The 19,307-nt window shown below is 42.7% G+C and overlaps 1 protein-coding gene across 1 annotated transcript in view; it reads left to right on the top strand.

Moving 5' to 3' along the window:
- The first annotated feature begins 11,004 nt into the window (after nt 1-11,004).
- Nucleotides 11,005-19,307, top strand: part of grik1a (glutamate receptor, ionotropic, kainate 1a) — an 81,867-nt gene continuing 73,564 nt past the window's right edge. Inside the window, exon 1 of the mRNA XM_041851459.2 lies at nt 11,005-11,398. Coding sequence (XP_041707393.2) covers nt 11,284-11,398 — 115 coding nt within the window. The 5' untranslated portion in view covers nt 11,005-11,283. The remainder of the gene's footprint in view (nt 11,399-19,307) is intronic.

Consider the following 19,307-nt stretch of genomic DNA (forward strand, 5'->3'; position numbering starts at 1 on the left):
TCATGGATGCTTGTTAATGTGTTACTGTCACGACTTCCTCTGAAGCTGCCTCGTCTCCTCTGAAGCTGCCTCGTCTCCTCTGAAGCTGCCTCTTCTCCTCTGAAGCTGCCTCCTCTCCTCTGAAGCTGCCTCCTCTCCTCTGAAGCTGCCTCCTCTGAAGCTGCCTCCTCTCCTCTGAAGCTGCCTCCTCTCCTCTGAAGCTGCCTCGTCTCCTCTGAAGCTGCCTCCTCTCCTCTGAAGCTGCCTCCTCTCCTCTGAAGCTGCCTCCTCCTCTGAAGCTGCCTCCTCTCCTCTGAAGCTGCCTCCTCTCCTCTGAAGCTGCCTCCTCTCCTCTGAAGCTGCCTCCTCTCCTCTGAAGCTGCCTCGTCTCCTCTGAAGCTGCCTCCTCTCCTCTGAAGCTGCCTCCTCTCCTCTGAAGCTGCCTCCCTCTCCTCTGAAGCTGCCTCCCTCTCCTCTGAAGCTGCCTCGTCTCCTCTGAAGCTGCCTCCTCTCCTCTGAAGCTGCCTCCTCTCCTCTGAAGCTGCCTCCTCTCCTCTGAAGCTGCCTCCTCTCCTCTGAAGCTGCCTCCTCTCCTCTGAAGCTGCCTCCTCTCCTCTGAAGCTGCCTCGTCTCCTCTGAAGCTGCCACCTCTCCTCTGAAGCTGCCTCCTCTCCTCTGAAGCTGCCTCCTCTCCTCTGAAGCTGCCTCCTCTCCTTTTTCAGGCAGGCTTCGGCGTTCGTCGTCACCGGCCTTCTAGCCACTGCCGCTCCTCATCTCATCATTCCATTTGTCTTGTCTTGTTTATTACACACACCTGGTTCATATCCTCTCCCAGAGGAGGATCTCTCCTGTCCTGTTTGTCTTCAAGGTTTAGCCACAGCTCCTGGAAACGCCTGTCTGCGGGAAAACTGGAGTCTAAAGGATTTCTGGGAATGTCCACTTCACAGAAAGAGATCCTGAAATCATCCTCCCCTTCACCAGGCCTTGAGGAACCTGTGCGAGGCCTTCTCACAGTCACAGCTAGAAAGACAGAGAGTGTCTGAGACGTTCTGCAGTCTGCATGGAGAGAAACTCAAGCTCTTCTGTCTGGAGGATAAACAGCCTGCCTGTGTGGCGTGTCAGACTTCCAGACGACACACACCAACCACAGGTGCTGCCCCCATAGATGAAGCTGTTCTGGATCACAAGGTAACGTAATATAACACATTCGATATAGTATAATTTTTTTTTGTCGCTGGCGTAGTTAACTGCAGTGACTATAGCAACCAGTCTTGAGAACGGCGTAGTGGACTGCAGTGACCACAGCAACCAGTGTATTGTGGTGGATATTATAAAATAAGGATTTGCTTTGGTCCAAGTCAAACTAAGATGCTTTATTTCTGAGCTCAGAGGGAACCGAGACAGAGCATTGGGTGATAAGCACGTCTTTCTAGTTTGCTGTTCTTTGGCGGGACTTTCAGTTCTTCTTTTATCTCTAAGAGGACAGGAGCAAGCTGGTTTGGAACACAGAATTATACTCAGAAGAACAGGAGGTTATAATAGGACAGTTTCACAAGGTTAGTCACATACTCAGTTATGTGGACACATACAATAAAAAATTTCCCATTACAGTATTAATTTGTTGTGTGTTGAATTTGCAATTCATACACAGACAATGTTGTTTAATTCCAGGAGAAAGTGAAGACTGGACTGGAGTCCTTACAGGAGAATCTGAAGGTCTTTAACCAAGTTAAATCAACATACAGTGGGGGAAAAAAGTATTTAGTCAGCCACCAATTGTGCAAGTTCTCCCACTTAAAAAGATGAGAGAGGCCTGTAATTTTCATCATAGGTACGCGTCAACTATGACAGACAAAATGAGAAAAAAAATCATAGAAAATCACATTGTAGGATTTTTTATGAATTTATTTGCAAATTGTGGTGGAAAATAAGTATTTGGTCAATAACAAAAGTTTCTCAATACTTTGTTATATACCCTTTGTTGGCAATGACACAGGTCAAACGTTTTCTGTAAGTCTTCACAAGGTTTTCACACACTGTTGCTGGTATTTTGGCCCATTCCTCCATGCAGATCTCCTCTAGAGCAGTAATGTTTTGGGGCTGTCGCTGGGCAACACGGACTTTCAACTCCCTCCAAAGATTTTCTATGGGGTTGAGATCTGGAGACTGGCTAGGCCACTCCAGGACCTTGAAATGCTTCTTACGAAGCCACTCCTTCGTTGCCCGGGCGGTGTGTTTGGGATCATTGTCATGCTGAAAGACCCAGCCACGTTTCATCTTCAATGCCCTTGCTGATGGAAGGAGGTTTTCACTCAAAATCTCACGATACATGGCCCCATTCATTCTTTCCTTTACACGGATCAGTCGTCCTGGTCCCTTTGCAGAAAAACAGCCCCAAAGCATGATGTTTCCACCCCCATGCTTCACAGTAGGTATGGTGTTCTTTGGATGCAACTCAGCATTCTTTGTCCTCCAAACACGACGAGTTGAGTTTTTACCAAAAAGTTATATTTTGGTTTCATCTGACCATATGACATTCTCCCAATCCTCTTCTGGATCATCCAAATGCACTCTAGCAAACTTCAGACGGGCCTGGACATGTACTGGTTTAAGCAGGGGGACACGTCTCGCACTGCAGGATTTGAGTCCCTGGCGGCGTAGTGTGTTACTGATGGTAGGCTTTGTTACTTTGGTCCCAGCTCTCTGCAGGTCATTCACTAGGTCCCCCTGTGTGGTTCTGGAATTTTAGCTCACCGTTCTTGTGATCATTTTGACCCCACGGGGTGAGATCTTGCGTGGAGCCCCAGATCGAGGGAGATTATCAGTGGTCTTGTATGTCTTCCATTTCCTAATAATTGCTCCCACAGTTGATTTCTTCAAACCAAGCTGCTTACCTATTGCAGATTCAGTCTTCCCAGCCTGGTGCAGGTCTACAATTTTGTTTCTGGTGTCCTTTGACAGCTCTTTGGTCTTGGCCATAGTGGAGTTTGGAGTGTGACTGTTTGAGGTTGTGGACAGGTGTATTTTATACTGATAACAAGTTCAAACAGGTGCCATTAATACAGGTAACGAGTGGAGGACAGAGGAGCCTCTTAAAGAAGAAGTTACAGGTCTGTGAGAGCCAGAAATATTGCTTGTTTGTAGGTGACCAAATACTTATTTTCCACCATAATTTGCAAATCAATTCATTAAAAACCCTACAATGTGATTTTCTGGATTTTTTTCTTCTCAATTTGTCTGTCATAGTTGACGTGTACCTATGATGAAAATTACAGGCCTCTCTCATATTTTTAAGTGGGAGAACTTGCACAATTGGTGGCTGACTAAATAATTTTTTTCCCCACTGTATCAAGGTAAAATAACAGTTTGCTCTGTATTTATTTCAGTACAAACCAGTCTCTGAGATCTGGACCTTTATGGCACAAGCTGTAGTCTACTCTAATCGACTCATTTACAGTTTCATAGTAATATCTTTATCTCTCTCACTGTCTCCAGAGCCAGGCCAAGCACACAGAGAAGCAGATTAAGGAGAAGATTGAGAAGTTTCACCAGTTTCTACAAGAGGAAGAGGAGGCCAGGATAGCTGCACTGAGGGAGGAAGAGGAGGCCAGGATAGCTGCACTGAGGGAGGAAGAGGAGGCCAGGATAGCTGCACTGAGGGAGGAAGAGGAGGCCAGGATAGCTGCACTGAGGGAGGAAGAGGAGGCCAGGATAGCTGCACTGAGGGAGGAAGAGGAGGCCAGGATAGCTGCACTGAGGGGAGGAAGAGGGAGGCCAGGATAGCTGCACTGAGGGAGGAAGAGGAGGCCAGGATAGCTGCACTGAGGGAGGAAGAGGAGGCCAGGATTGCTGCACTGAGGGAGGAAGAGGAGGCCAGGATAGCTGCACTGAGGGAGGAAGAGGAGGCCAGGATAGCTGCACTGAGGGAGGAAGAGGAGGCCAGGATAGCTGCACTGAGGGAGGAAGAGGAGGCCAGGATAGCTGCACTGAGGGAGGAAGAGGAGCAGAAGAGTCAGATGAAGATTGAAGACATTAGCAGAGAGATATCATCCCTTTCAGACACAATCAGAGCCATAGAGGAGGATCAGAGAGCTGAAGACATTTCATTCCTGCAGGTAGGAACTCTCTCCTCCGCAAAAGATTGTTTACGAGACATGTCGTGATGAAAAATGTACAAATATTTGTTGATAACCTGGTCCTTTCTTTTACAGAACTACAAGGCCACCATGGAACGGTAAGAGATCTGCCTCCTCTCTCTCTCTTCTCTGTAGTTCTGAACCTAACCCCACAGCAGCACGGGACTCCTGAATGTTCTGCAGAGCCCAGTGAACACTCCCAGATCCACAGCTAGTCTCAGGAGCGTTGATAGACGTGGCCAATCACCTGGGCAACCTGCAGTTCAGAGTCTGTTCAATACTGTCAGTATGATTTTATGATCGCAAAAAAGACAAACCTAATGTATAAAATCTGAAAGATGTTATGTAGGATCGTAGTTTGAAATGCATTTCAATGTGATTCATAATGAACTAGTCTCCCCTCAATCACTTTCTAATGTTTCTGTGTTCTCTCTGTTCAGCTCCTGTGATTCTGGACCCCAACACCGCTCACCCATGTTACATCCTGTCTGACCATCTGACCAGTGCGCGATGCGGAGATGAGAGACAGCAGCCTTCTGACAGCCCAGCGAGGTTTGATGACTATCCATTGGTCCTGGGCTCTTAGTGCTTTAACTCCGGGACACCCAGCTGGGACGCTGAGTTTGGGGACAGTCCAGTATCGAGAGTGGGTGTAGTGAAAGAGTCTGGTGAGACAGAAAGCCCAGAGGGTCCCAGTGAGACAGAAAGCCCAGAGGTTCACAGTGAGACAGAAAGCCCAGAGGATCCCAGTGAGACAGAAAGCCCAGAGGATCCCAGTGAGACAGAAAGCCCAGAGGATCCCAGTGAGACAGAAAGCCCAGAGGGTCACAGTGAGACAGAAAGCCCAGAGGGTCACAGTGAGACAGAAAGCCCAGAGGATCCCAGTGAGACAGTGTTTGGTTTTCGCCAGGCATAATGGGACCCAGGTCATCCAAAATGTTGACTCAAGATTGGCCAAAAAGCACCTGGAAGCACCTGGATGATCAAGACTCTTGGAAGAATGTTCTACGGACCGATGATTCAAAAGTATAGCTTTTTGGACGACGTGGGTCCCATTTATGCCTGTCGAAAACCAAACACTGCATTCCACATTAAGAATCTCATACCAACGGTCAAGCATGGTGATGGTGGTATGATGGTTTGGGGATGCTTTGCTGCCTCAGGACCTGGACGACTTGCCTTAATAGAAGGAACCATGAATTCTGCTCTGTATCAGAGAATGTCAGGCCATTCATCTGTGAGCTGAAGCTGAAGCGCAGATGGGTCATGCAGCAAGGCAATGATCCAAAACACAAAATCAAGTCTACATGAAAATGGCTAAAAAGCAACAAATGTGACGTTTTCGAATGGCCTAGTCAAAGTCCAGACCTAATCCCAATTGAGATGTTGTGGCAGGACTTGAAAAGAGCAGTTCAGGCTTGAAAACCCACAAATGTCGCTGAGTTACAGCAGTTCTGCATGGAAGAGTGGAACCAACATTCCTCCACAGCGACGTGAGAGACTGATCAACAACTACAGGAAGCGTTTGGTTGGAGTCATTGCAGCTAAATATGGCACAACCAGTTAGAGTGTAAGCGGGCAATTACTTTTTCACACAGGGGGCATTGGGTGTTGCATAACTTTGTTAATGAAATAAGTACGTAATTGTTGTTATTTGTAAACTCACGTTCCCTTTATCTAATATTAGGTTTCAGTTGAAGATCTGTATAAACATTCAGTATAAAAAAATATGCAAAAGTCGAGAAAATTAGAAAGGGGGCAAATACTTTTTCACGGCACTGTATATGTACATATCCAACTCGATTACCTCGTACCCCTGCACGTCGACTTGGTACTGGCACCCCGTGTATACAGCCAAGTTACCGTTACTCATTGTGTATTTATTCCTTGTGTTATCATTTTTATATTTTTGTCTCTGCATTGTTGGGAAAGGCCCGTAAACTGATACCCCTTCTGTCACAGGGGAACAGAATTGAATTGTTAACATATCAGTAAATATCATCTCTTGCTGTATCTCGGGAGTTTGTGTCAAAGAAAGTTAGCATAATCCTTACGTAAAGTCAGTATTGTAGTTTGATAGAACTTACTGTAAGCTAAAAGCAAATCTTGAGTTATGCTTCTGCTGGGGCCTTCCCAGGGCAATCATGACGGATAATGAGGGGCCTTCCCAGGACAATCATGTCAGATAACGGCCCCCAGTTTGTGTCCCGACTGTTTCATCAATACCCTTATCTAAACTAATGTAAAGTCAGTTATTGTTGGTTAATAGATCTTGAATAAAAGTTCGTCAGGTTGTAGTACAACTGTTCTACCACTAGATGGAGACAAAGTTTAGAAACTCCTTATTATACCTGTAGAATAGTGCATTATACATTATATTAAGTATTTTACTTTCTTAATGTCTATATTAATTCATTCATTGTTTTCCCAGTATTGAAAAGCTTACTTTAAAGGGTTGAGGAATGTCGAAATATAAAATGTATTAATAAATAAAATGTCAAAAATAAATTTCTGGGACTGTTTGAATTTTTATCACGTTTTGAACAAAATCGGGCACTGGGCATTGAAATCATTGTTATCAAGACAGCAAATATGTTTGGTATTATTGTTAAGAAAAACATGACAAATGGACACAACCATTGTTGTGTTACTCCCAAGTTGGTTCCACTCTGGACATGGTCATAGTGAATTCACTAGACTACCACCGCAAACATAAACACTAGGGCTGTCAAACGACTCAAATCATTAAATCGAGTTAATGGCATTAGTTAATCGCGATTAACCAAAAATGTAATTCGCTCAAATTTGGCCCTAAATAAAGATTTTTCCATTGTTTTAATGGCATTTTCATTTTCACCATAAACAACCCCAAAAGTCACTAACATAATGCTCCCAATGTTTCAGTAGGACTACTCCTTCTTATCAACGTTCTTGAAGTTTAACACTTGAGCGCGCCCGCACACACACAGATTGAAGTACTGTTAAAGCTTCAGTCATTCTAAATGAGTGTGACTATGAGAAAAAAAATAACTGTCTCTATGGATACAAAGAACAAAGAGATTTTAAACGTGCCCAACAATGTTCCGAGAACACTGTAACCCTCTGTACTGTTCAGATAACTTTACACACATAGGCCTCTACACTCTCCCTCCCTCCCACACTCAATCATACACAGCCTACCTTTGAATCATCTCTTTGAGGACCTTCTAAAAAGTAAAAGCTTCCTGGAGGATCCTTTAGGGGTTCTTCAAATTGAAACTGTGGAGGAACCCCTATAAGTTCTTCAAAGAACCCCTTTTAATTGATCCTCGAAGAACCTTTTGAAGAACCTTTTGGGGTTAATTTTTGAACTACTTATTATTAGTAGTAATACACTTAACAACAATAACAACAATAACAATATTTTAGTGGTCAGTGTTTATTATGATTTGAGTGGCAAAGCAGAATATAAAAATCCAAATATGAGGTAAACTCCCAGCAGAGCCCCAAGTCCAGTGGATATATCCTCTGGCATGTTGATGTTAATGTGTTGATGTTCTCCGTATCCATAGCCAGAATGATTTTGCAGTGCATGGTGATCGAACAGGTTTCCTGTTATATTCATCAGAGGTGTAGGGAGGGTGAAGTCTGTGAATCCAACATTTTTTTTATTGTACAGATGATTAAGAAATCATGCACACGACAGTATTCATACCTTTGTTTTTGTGGTAAATGTGAATGAAAAAAACCTAATTTTGATAATGGTTTTCATACACATACCTTGTCCATAATGTAGAGGCCTATGGGATATACATTGAAGAGGTAAGGGAGGAGGATGGTACATGTGATCTGCATAACATACCAATACCAACTGACATACCTTTGTATGCCTCCTCGTCTGTATACCTACAGACACAGACACTAAAGTGAGCAGTTCAGTCATCTGCACCCAAAACAGCTAGCCTTCAACATATTCTCATAGCATACATATTCTTACCTCGATTGATATCCATTGAATTGTATCCATTTTCTGTTTTGCACAAATATGAAAAAGACAGATGGTATCCTCATAAAACAATATCCATTTAGATCATACAAGGGACCAACCTTACCTTAAATTGAGGAGATCTTTACATTTTTTCAGTTAAGTGCCTGCACCTGCTGTCCTTTCAAATTCAAATTCAAATGTTTCAGTTGGGCAGTTAGGTTCCTGCAAGAACCCCCACCAACTAAGGAGGTTCCTCGATGAACCCCACCTCCTATGGGGTTCTTGGAAGAACCTTTCGGGGGGTGCAATTTTCAGTGGCAAGAATCCTAAGGTTCTTCAAAGAACTTTGAGGATCTTAGAAGAACCCCTGTTGAATTCTTCATTTTTTAAATGTAGCCTATTCCTGTTCCTGAAGTTATCAGGTTGCTAGGTAACATGACTAGCTAAACAACGTCAGTTTGTTATCACATGCTTTTCCCAGAACACCACGCAGAGAGAGAGATCGGTCGCTACGTGCGTCGGAACACGTCGATACCGATAGGATCGAAAGGAACGCCAGCGCTGTTCTCGGATCAGATTTCTCCATTCAAATCTCGACCTCAACATTATCATTATTTCAGAATGCTGACGAAAAGATCAGCTCCTAGAGAGATATTAGCGCCTAAGACGGTTGAATTTTGAGATGGCTTATTCTAATGCTTACCCAATAAAAATGCACTAAAATCATTGATTTGGCACATCATTGCGCCCATGTTAGGCTACACTGATAGGATCTAAAGAAAAGCAGCGCTGCTCTCAGATCAGATTTCTCCATTCAAATCCATTGAAACGTATTACTGCCCAATACTGGATGAGGGAAATAAATCACTTAAAAAGGGAAATAAAATACCCAATAAAATAATCCACTCAAACGTCCGAAAAAAAAAACAGTCCTTCAAAATCTAAACTGCTGCTCCATACTTTCTTCATGACATGACATGATCTGGATCCGTCACCTCGCAAACGGCACCCACAGCACTGAAATGCGGTGTCTCCACGGCAACAGAACCACTTGAACATTCTTTAACATTTCCTCGCTGCCTCGGCATAGGAGACATGCCCCAACAGTTCTTATCCTAGCAATCTCTGCCTCTTTCACCCTTAAATGGCTTTCGGGGGAACCCGTGCATTCTTCCCACTGCAATTTGCGACATTCAAAGTCATCTTCCGCAGCAAAACAATCACTCAAGTCATACTTTTTGCAAACACTTGACACATGCTTTGCAGTTGGAACACTGCAGTAACATGGGGACAAATGCGCTCGCAGCGTATCCCATCTTGATGTGTAGGGTGCGACTCCTCATCAAAAAACACAGACGTACTCTCTGTCTTCTCTCCATTGGACATACGCGTCAATCGTCAAGCCCCAACTACTCCAGGAATTTTCATCTTGATCTTCTCAGCCCCAACTTCCACAGAGACTCCAGAAATCCAGCACTTGATTGGTGCCCTGCTCCAGAAATCCCACACTTGATATGTGCCCTGCTCCAGAAATCCTGCCCTTGATTGGTGCCCTGCTCCAGAAATCCTGCCCTTGATTGGTGCCCTGCTCCAGAAATCCTGCCCTTGATATGTGCCCTGCTCCAGAAATTCCGCCCTTGATTGGTGCCCTGCTCCAGAAATCCAGTCACCTCTTTCTATTTCTATCTGTCTCTTTGATTCTGGTGAGGAGCAACGCACGTTACTTTTGTGCCACACACACAAAAAAAAAAATCTACAAAATTCCCCTTTTGGTCACCCTCACAGACGCCACAGTACCCAACACTTTCTTCGCCATCTTGGCAACGTCAAACGGATCTCTCAGGTACATCTTCTCATCCTCAAACCGCACTCCTACCACAAACTGTGAAGAAGTTGCACAGTAGGGCTTTCTAGACGGTTTTTGAGGAAACGTGCCATTCAGTACAAACCGTTCTGCAACGTAGCAAAGGTTCAAGCGACCCGAACACACCTCTTCATTCACGCTCATCTTTGCCAGCGGACTCAAACTCGGTATCCACGTCTGCCATTCTTTCTAACGCGCCATCGTCAAGTCACGTCCGCCATGCAGAAAGCCCCCTAGGAAGGTTCTAATGATGAACTTAGCCTTAAAGGCCCAGTGCGGTCAAAAACATGATTTTCCTGTGTTTTATATTTCCGCACTATGATGTTGGAATAATACTGTGAAATTGTGATAATGCCGTTTTAGTGTAAGAGCTTTATGAAGAAAAGACCAACATTTCACCCTGTTTTGGTGGGATGGAGTTTTGGCCTGCCTGTTGACATCACCAGGCTGTAAATTAGTTAATAGACCAATAAGAAAGAGAGTTCCAAACCTCTCTGCCAATAACAGCTAGTTTTCAGTTTTCCCCTCCCCACTCAGACCACTCCCAGAGAGAGTTGCTCTTTGATAAGAAGCTATTTGTGTTTCTTTTCAACAATTTTAATTGAAAGCAATTACAGTAAGGTACAGTACTTAGTTATTACCGATAAATTATTTGATATTGAGATAAAAAATATCTGCATTGGAACTTTAAGATGCTGACTGTTTTATCACTAGGTCCCTGTCCTTTATGCAATTGTGACATGCCTGGGGTTTAACCTTTATGTAAAGCTTTTTCATCAAACTGTCCCCATCCTCAGACAATTGCTTTCATGTTTGGTGAAGAGAGAGAGAGAGAGAGAATACATTTAAGCAATTACATTTTGGATTGCAAAGTAAACGCTCAGTTTGGAATAATGGAATGGGTAACCACGTGAACGTAAATTGATTTGAGATGTGCGTAGCTGAGTTGAGAAAGCGAGAGTCGTCACTAGTTACCACAGCCACAAAGTCATAACCCCCCGCCCATTTCTACCATTTATCTGCTTCAAATGTGATTTTAAACCTAACCTTAACCACACTGCAACCCTTATGCCTAACCCTAAATTAAGACCAAAAAGCTCATGTTTGTTTTCATACATTTTCACGAAATAGCCATTTTTGACTTTGTAGTTGTGGTAACTAGTGGAAACCGAGAGAGAGAGCGCAAACAAACGAAAAAAAAAGAGAGAAAAACGATAGTTGGGGAAGCATCTATTCCTCCTCAGAGGAATGCCTGAAATCGTCGAGGCGATGGGGACTGTTCTCCGGATTCTCTGCATGGATCATACTACGGGCTATTTCACTCTGTCGGTGTCGGCATGATGAACGTAAAGTTGGATCACGGGAGTATGGAGAGGAGGAAGAGCCGGTTTACCTGGCTGGTACTCTTCACGGTGCAGTTCAGCCTGAGTTCACAGCAAGTACTCAGAATAGGTAAATGCGTGGGCGGAATAGCCTAATACTAATAGTCTATAATATTGGTTTTTAACTTTAACTATCTGCAATAGTAGCATCTATTGTGGAAAGTAGTATCTGTCCACTAGCCTAGTATCCAGTTATATGGTTGGTATAGTCCAATGGTCACCAACCTTTTCTGACTGAGTCAAGATCACTTTCCGAGTCAAAATACAAGCCGAGATCTACCGCTCAGATGTATTTTTTAACATGACTTAAAAAACGTAAGCCTATGCAACATTAACCAATTAAGAACAGTTCTGTAGTAATGAGGTTTGTGCAGTAGGCTATAGACCTAATACATTATCACTGCATATTGGCTATGATTGAGTTGCCAATGTTGTTCTTTTCAGACCATTTTGAAATTATATATATGTATATATGTATGTATGTATGTATGTGTATATGTATGTATGTATGTATGTATGTATATGTATGTATGTGTATATGTATGTATATATGTGTGTATGTATGTATTTGGTTGATTTTGCAAATACAGGCACTTTTGGGTGTTAAATTATTTTGAAAGTGAAACCTCTTCAAACTGCTTTTTATCTATCTGAATATTTTCATCATCTGCCTGGAAACAAGATCTAATAGTGGCTGAGACTATTTAAGAATATAACGGTTTTAATCGGTTTCCCCAAATACCCGAAGGGAAATATCATTACCACCATATCATAACATGTGCTATTTCAGTTGAAAAGGAAATTACAGAAATTGTGCTTAAGGTATTTTATACAACATTTTACAGGAATTTTATTTGTTCATGTTTTTTAAACTATTTGGAAGTTTTCTTATTTATATATATGTGGTCCTCTGTAGCTCAATTGGTAGAGCACGGCGCTTGTAACGCCAGGGTAGTGGGTTCGATCCCCGGGACCACCCATACGTAAAAATGTATGCACACATGACTGTAAGTCGCTTTGGATAAAAGCGTCTGCTAAATGGCATATTATTATTATGATGTAGTCATCATTGTCATGTCTAAATGTCCATATATACCTTGATGATACTCAGAAACATGTATTTACCACATCAAAATCTTAATTCCTAAAATAATGTAAAATATGATCTTAAAAACAAGCATATAAGGTTCACATATGGGAAATATCGTAATTGAATACACCTTTGCCTCAAAAATATGTACCCTGATGGTAATATATATAAAACAACTGATGAAAAATAACAAACATTTTAATGCATAGTTGTACATTTTTAATTTGATTGAAGATATAGAGCAGACTATTGGTTCCAATTCATCCCAAAGGTGTTTTGATTGGGTTGAGGTCAGGGATCTGTGCAGGCCAGTCAAGTTCTTCCACACTGATCTCGACAAACCATTTCTGTATGGACCTCGCTTTGTGCGCGGGGGCATTGTCATGCTGAAACAGGAAAGGGCCTTCCCCAAAACTGTTGCCACAACGTTGAAAGCACAGAATTGTCTAGAATGTCATTGTATGCTGTAGCGTTAAGATTTCCCTTCACTGGAACTAAGGGACCTAGCTCCTCCACCAAACTTTACAGTTGGCACTCTGCATTGGGGCAGGTAGCGTTCTCCTGGCATGCGCCAAACCCAGATTCGTCCATAGGACTGCCAGATGGTGAAGCGTGATTCATCACTCCAGAGAACGCGTTTCCACTGCTCCAGAGTCCAATGGCGGCGAGCTTTACGCCACTCCAGCCCACGCTTGGCATTGTGCATGGTGATCTTAGGCTTGTGTGCAGCTGCTCAGCCATGGAAACCCATTTCATGAAGCTCCCGACCAACAGTTATTTTGCTGACGTTGCTTCCAGAGGCAGTTTGGAACTCGGTAGTGAGTGTTGCGACCGAGGACAGCCGATTTGTATGCGCTACACGCTTCAGCACTCGCCGGTCCCGTTCTGTGAGCTTGTGTGGCCTACCACTTCGCGGCTGAGCCGTTGTTGCTCCTAGACGTTTCCACTTCACAATAACAGCACTTACAGTTGACCGGGGCAGCTCTAGCAGGGCAGAAATTTCACAAACTGACTTGTTGGAAAGGTGGTATCCTATGACGGTGCCACGTTGAAAGTCACTGAGCTCTTCAGTCAGGCCATTCTACTGCCAATGTTTGTCTAGGAGATTGCATGGCTGTGTGCTCGATTTCTCATACACCTTTCAGCAACGGTTGTGGCTGAAATAGCCGAATCCACTAATTTCAAGGGGTTTCCACATACTTTTGTAAATATCGTGTATGTCCTTGTCCTCTCCTTGGTTGATTTAGGGGACATCTTATATATATAAAAAAAAGAAAAGTCAGTAATACATTTAAATTATTATTATTATTAATAATAGTAAGTCACATGAATAGACATCAAAATCGCTCAATCATCCTAACATAATACAACATGTAATGGTCTTATTTAGCAAATAAGTGTTGAATTTCAACTTAACCATGATCAGGTCTTAAGGTAAGCAAAAATGTATGAACTAATACATTTTGTCATTACCACCACATTCTGTCCTTACCAACACAGTTCATTATGACATTTTTACATTATTTGGATATAAATAGCAGGGATTCTAGCATGCATAACTCGAGTTGAACAGCTAGCTTACAATGTATCCTAAATACACATAAATTCAAACATAATTTCAAAAATGTGGTAATGACGTTTAAATTTAAATTATCTTCTCAAGTCATATTTACGTTTTATTTTTCTATCCTGGCATCAAGATTTCCATGGCAACTAAGTACACCAACATTTGAATTTCCCTCCACTAATTCATTTCCATGGTAACTAAAGTACACCAACATTTGAAATGTATCATGTAATTTGCTTGTCATGGTGTTAATGACACAATAGCAATAACACAAAAACAGTGAAATCCAGACACGAAATGCTTCAGAAAATAAAATACTGTATTTCAAATCAAATCAAATTTTATTGGTCACATGCGCCGAATACAACAGGTGCAGACATTACAGTGAAATGCTTACTTACAGCCCTTAACCAACAGTGCATTTATTTTAAACAAAAAAAGTAAGAATAAAACAACAACAAAAAAAGTGTTGAGAAAAAAAGAGCAGAAGTAAAATAAAGTGACAGTAGGGAGGCTATATATACAGGGGGGTACCGTTGCAGAGTCAATGTGCGGGGGCACCGGCTAGTTGAGGTAGTTGAGGTAATATGTACATGTGGGTAGAGTTAAAGTGACTATGCATAAATACTTAACAGAGTAGCAGCAGCGTAAAAAGGATGGGGTGGGGGGGCAGTGCAAATAGTCCGGGTAGCCATGATTAGCTGTTCAGGAGTCTTATGGCTTGGGGGTAGAAGCTGTTGAGAAGTCTTTTGGACCTAGACTTGGCACTCCGGTACCGCTTGCCGTGCGGTAGCAGAGAGAACAGTCTATGACTAGGGTGGCTGGAGTCTTTGACAATTTTGAGGGCCTTCCTCTACCTATTTGTTGTCTCTCTCTAGTCACGGTTTTGAAATTTCACAGTATCAACTTTGCTGTGTGTTCCAGATGTGTATATATATATTTGTTTTACAGTCTATTGCTTGAGGAAACTGTGCAGGTGATCTGAGCAACCTGATTGGCCAGCGGTAGGCCTATAGGGGCAGTTGATTTTCTCTCTGTGCCTGCCGGGTAGGCGGAGTTCTACCTTCAGACACATGAAATGGTTCAAAATGGGAACACTTTTCCTTCCTGGCGCCAGGGCTGTTTTGAATCAGGTGCATCTACTGCCAACCGTGCGAAACAAAACCAAAAAAGATAAGGAACACAAGGCTTGATTTTTATTTATTTTTTACAGAAATGTATAGTGATCGACTAGGGAATGCCTTGGCGATGGACCAGGCAATCGAACCGGATGGTGCTATAGTCAGTTCACAGCAGAAATACTCAGTATAAGAAAGTGTGCAGAGCTAAAAACCTACATGTGTACCCAGGTGGGTCCCCAGGACCGAGTTTGGAAAACCTTGGCCTTGGCTACTGAATGTGTTTTCTACAAGTTTAATGTGTCCGCTAACCTTCTGGAAACTGTTCTATGTTTGTGAAAATCAAACAAACTGTAGAATTGGGTGGAGATTGAGAGCTGTGTGGATACAGTTACCTGTGGATGGATATTGGATAGAGAAAACCTCAGAAAAGTCTTGGAATGAATGTTCTTGTTTATAGAGAAATGTGCTATCTTCATACTCTGCACATACAGTAGGGTTGGGTGTTTTTTAGGGTCATTGTGGAAAGATCAAATAGTATTTGACCCAATGACCATCTTTTTAAATCAAATGGTCCTGATAATATTATCTCAGCTTGAATATTGCAGGCTGATCTTCTTTACGTAAGTCCACCCTAAGGAATAAGGGACACAGCCTCTATCCTTCATGAGGATTGACTGTTTGGCGGGTGATTTTTGCTCTTTACATCACACATTTCCGCCAAATGGCGCCTAGTCAAGTCAATTAACCTTCAACGGTAACGTTTCAGGTAGCCTAGCCTACGGGGGTCCGTTGGCCACGCGACGCCGATTGTTCTCCAGCGTCTGTCTGTTTCCCTTCCTGTGGGAACGCACCTCCTGTTGGCTAAATCCCATGGCTGGTTTTTAACGACCCCCCCGTCCCGTTAAGCCTCTTAACAGCGAAAGGCCTGATTAGACTCCTCCCTCCCCCTCCCCTCCACTCATCCCTAAAAGAAAAGAGCGATTTGACTGGATGCCAGAAACAGAAATCCTTGCCTCGCACAGCCCCGGTTTTGTTAACAGACAGGACGGCAGTTTAGTTGCCAAATCTCCCAGAGTCTTATCATCCCCACGCCAAGTTACAAGTTCTACGCAGACGCAATGTCGTTACTCGTCACAGAAGGGGGAAGCTCCTTGTACCTACGCTTCAGCATTCAACATACTTTTTTTTTTTTTACTACCTGAGAACTGAAAAGTTCTGTATCATTCCTTCTGCAGCCGTGGGGGCAGTGTTGTCGCTTGTTACCTTGATCTGATCTATAGGCTATTCATCGAAGTAGCCTGTTTTGCATTGATAACCAAATATAATCTTAGCGACTGTTCAAACATTAAACCAAACAACAAGAATCCACCCAAAAAGGTATTTTGTTTAGAGGTAATAACTAGTGATTTACAGGCTATTGTGAAATGGTAGTACTGTAGCCAACTAGCTAGCCATGGGCTTTTTTTCTCTATGACCAAAACATGTTGACGTTCTATTTTTAGCTGATATGGGAATGAATACACAACCAGGATATCAAACTGGGATAATGTTTTAGGTTACACCGGCAAGTAGAATAATATTTTCCAGGGCATATTTTTTCCTTATAAATCAGATTATTTCACATAGAGATGTGGGAAGCTAAAAAGGCTAGCTAGCTTGACATGTTTTTAGCCAGCTAGCCAGACTGCCAGCTAGCTACTACTAGCAAGGGAAGGCGACTCTTCCTTACTTTCACAAAATGAAAATACAAAAATAAAAAACTTTGCTGTCGCCCCCTTGTGATTGGGAGTGGGAACCGGTGAGGAAATCATGTCCCCTATTCCAAAAATCCCAGTCCACCCACGTGCAATGGAGTTAAGCTTGTAGTAACCTTTATGCAGCATAAAGTCGTTCATTCTTACCAAACGCATACACACAGTTAATTTACTTTGATCTATTTAGCAGACTGAAACCGATTGATGTATAGGCTATTATAAGATTTACTCTCTCTTTTTCTCTCCATCTGCTCTCTCTCTCTCTCTCTCTCTCTCTCTGTCCCTATCTATCTCTCTCTCTCAATTCAATTTCAATTTAAGGTCTTTATTGGCATGGGAAACATATGTTAACAAAGCAAATGAAGTAGATAATGAAGTTCATTAAACGATAAAAAAATTAACAGTAAACATTACACTACAAGTTCCAAAAGAATAAAGACAAGTATCTCTCTCTCTCTCTCTCTCTCTCTGTCTCTCTCTCTGTCTCTGTCTCTCTCTCTCTCTCTCTCTCTCTCTCTCTCTCTCTCTCTCTCTCTCTCTGTCTCTCTGTCTCTCTCTGTCTCTATCTCCTTGAAGCTATTGATGAGAAATCACAAGTTTCACAGACATTAGATTAAACCTTCTGTACTATGTAAAGAACACACACACACACACACACATACGGCTAATAGATTATTGCTCACTGCACGACTACTGAACACACACACGCACACATACCTCAGTCTGCTATGACACCACTTTATCAATCAGTGAGATGGAGGCATTGGAGACAGGAAGCAGGAAGGAGGGAGGGGGGGGGCAGTTATCACACACAACACTCCTGTCATAGCCAGGAGGTGGTGAGGTGGTGGTGAGGTGGTGAGGAGGTGGTGAGGTGGTGAGGTGAAACACAATCTGCCCTAGATTAGATTCCCTATGCAGTGATGACACTAGGTGGTGGTGGTGACTGATGAAGATTAGTGTCTATTTATTAATTTTTTTAAATGAAAGCGAAATGAAATTATTCCCGTTATAGCGGTGTAGGCTACATTTACATTTTAGTCATTTAGCAGACGCTCTTATCCAGAGCGACTTACAGTTAGTGAATACATATTTTTTTTTATACTGGCCCCCCGTGGGAATCGAACCCACAACCTATCAACTGAGCTACATCCCTGCCGGCCATTCCCTCCCCTACCCTGGACGACGCTGGGCCAATTGTGCGCCGCCCATGAGTCTCCCGGTCGCGGCCGGCTGCGACAGAGCCTGGATTCGAACCAGGATCTCTAGTGGCACAGTTAGCACTGCGATGCAGTGCCTTAGACCACTGCGCTACTCAGGAGTCTACATTTGTGACCAACCGGCTCGATTCGGTCCTATGGAGCAAAATTTTAAAAGGTGTTTTTTTTTTTTACATTGGAAAAAGTAGAGACTAGAAAATGGTATATCATACACTACAGTTGAGGAACAATGGGAAAGTAACTCTGCTTTGAAAGTTGATGAACTTGTAACCTCACTTTTGAGAAAATGACCCTTGAATGTTTTGGTACCTACTGGAGAGCTCTTCTTTTGTCTGGACCCATTCAGCATCGTTCACACCCTCTTAAGCCTTAGCCCCACCCATGTCTTTAAGGATTCAACATGTGAGGCCATGTACTAAACAGAGGTAGTGTAGTAAACAACCAAACATTTCAAGACTGAGTGGTAGCCTACAATAAGAAAAAATTCAAGGTATAAATACACTTTATGTAGTCCTTGGTCTATATCCTAATCTGACTTTGGTGCAGGTCATGTTGTTCTTCACATTACCCTCTCTGGTAAACACACACTATATCAAATAAAATACAAGTTTATTTGTCACATGCACAGGATACAGAAGGTGTAAACGGTACAGTCAAAAATAGAAAGTGTTCAGATAAAAATATTTTATAATTATTAGATGATTCTTATCCAGACACACTTGTCTAAATTGATGGGTCATGTTAAATACATGCTATAACCACCCCCCAGCCACATCTAGCTAAGTGGATGGGTCACTGTTGTCTAGACATGGACACATATTCATGAAATACAATAGATAGCCGTAATCACCCCCAGACACACCTGGCTAACTTGATGGGTCATGTAATCATCTGGCGAAGTACTTTTGTTTAGACATGTAGCTAGCTAGCTAAACAATGAACCTAATGGTGCTTTCAAGACAGGGAACTTGGAAAAACACGAGGTCAAATTATGACGTCCGTGATCTTCAGGTCGGAAAGTTGGGGCTCGAGTTGGAGTTGGATGACTGTTCTAAAGATTTTTCTCAGTCGGAGCTAGTTTTTTTCAGAGTTCCCAGTTGTCTTGATAACTTGGAAGTCTGAGATTTCCAAGTTCCCAGTTGTTTTGAACGCAGCAATAATCCCAACCCATACTGATTGTCATAGCTAGCCACCAGGTAGCTAAAGTTAACCAACTAGGTTCAATGT

The sequence above is a fragment of the Coregonus clupeaformis genome, chromosome 27, assembly GCF_020615455.1.
Source record: "Coregonus clupeaformis isolate EN_2021a chromosome 27, ASM2061545v1, whole genome shotgun sequence".
Taxonomy (NCBI): domain Eukaryota; kingdom Metazoa; phylum Chordata; class Actinopteri; order Salmoniformes; family Salmonidae; genus Coregonus; species Coregonus clupeaformis.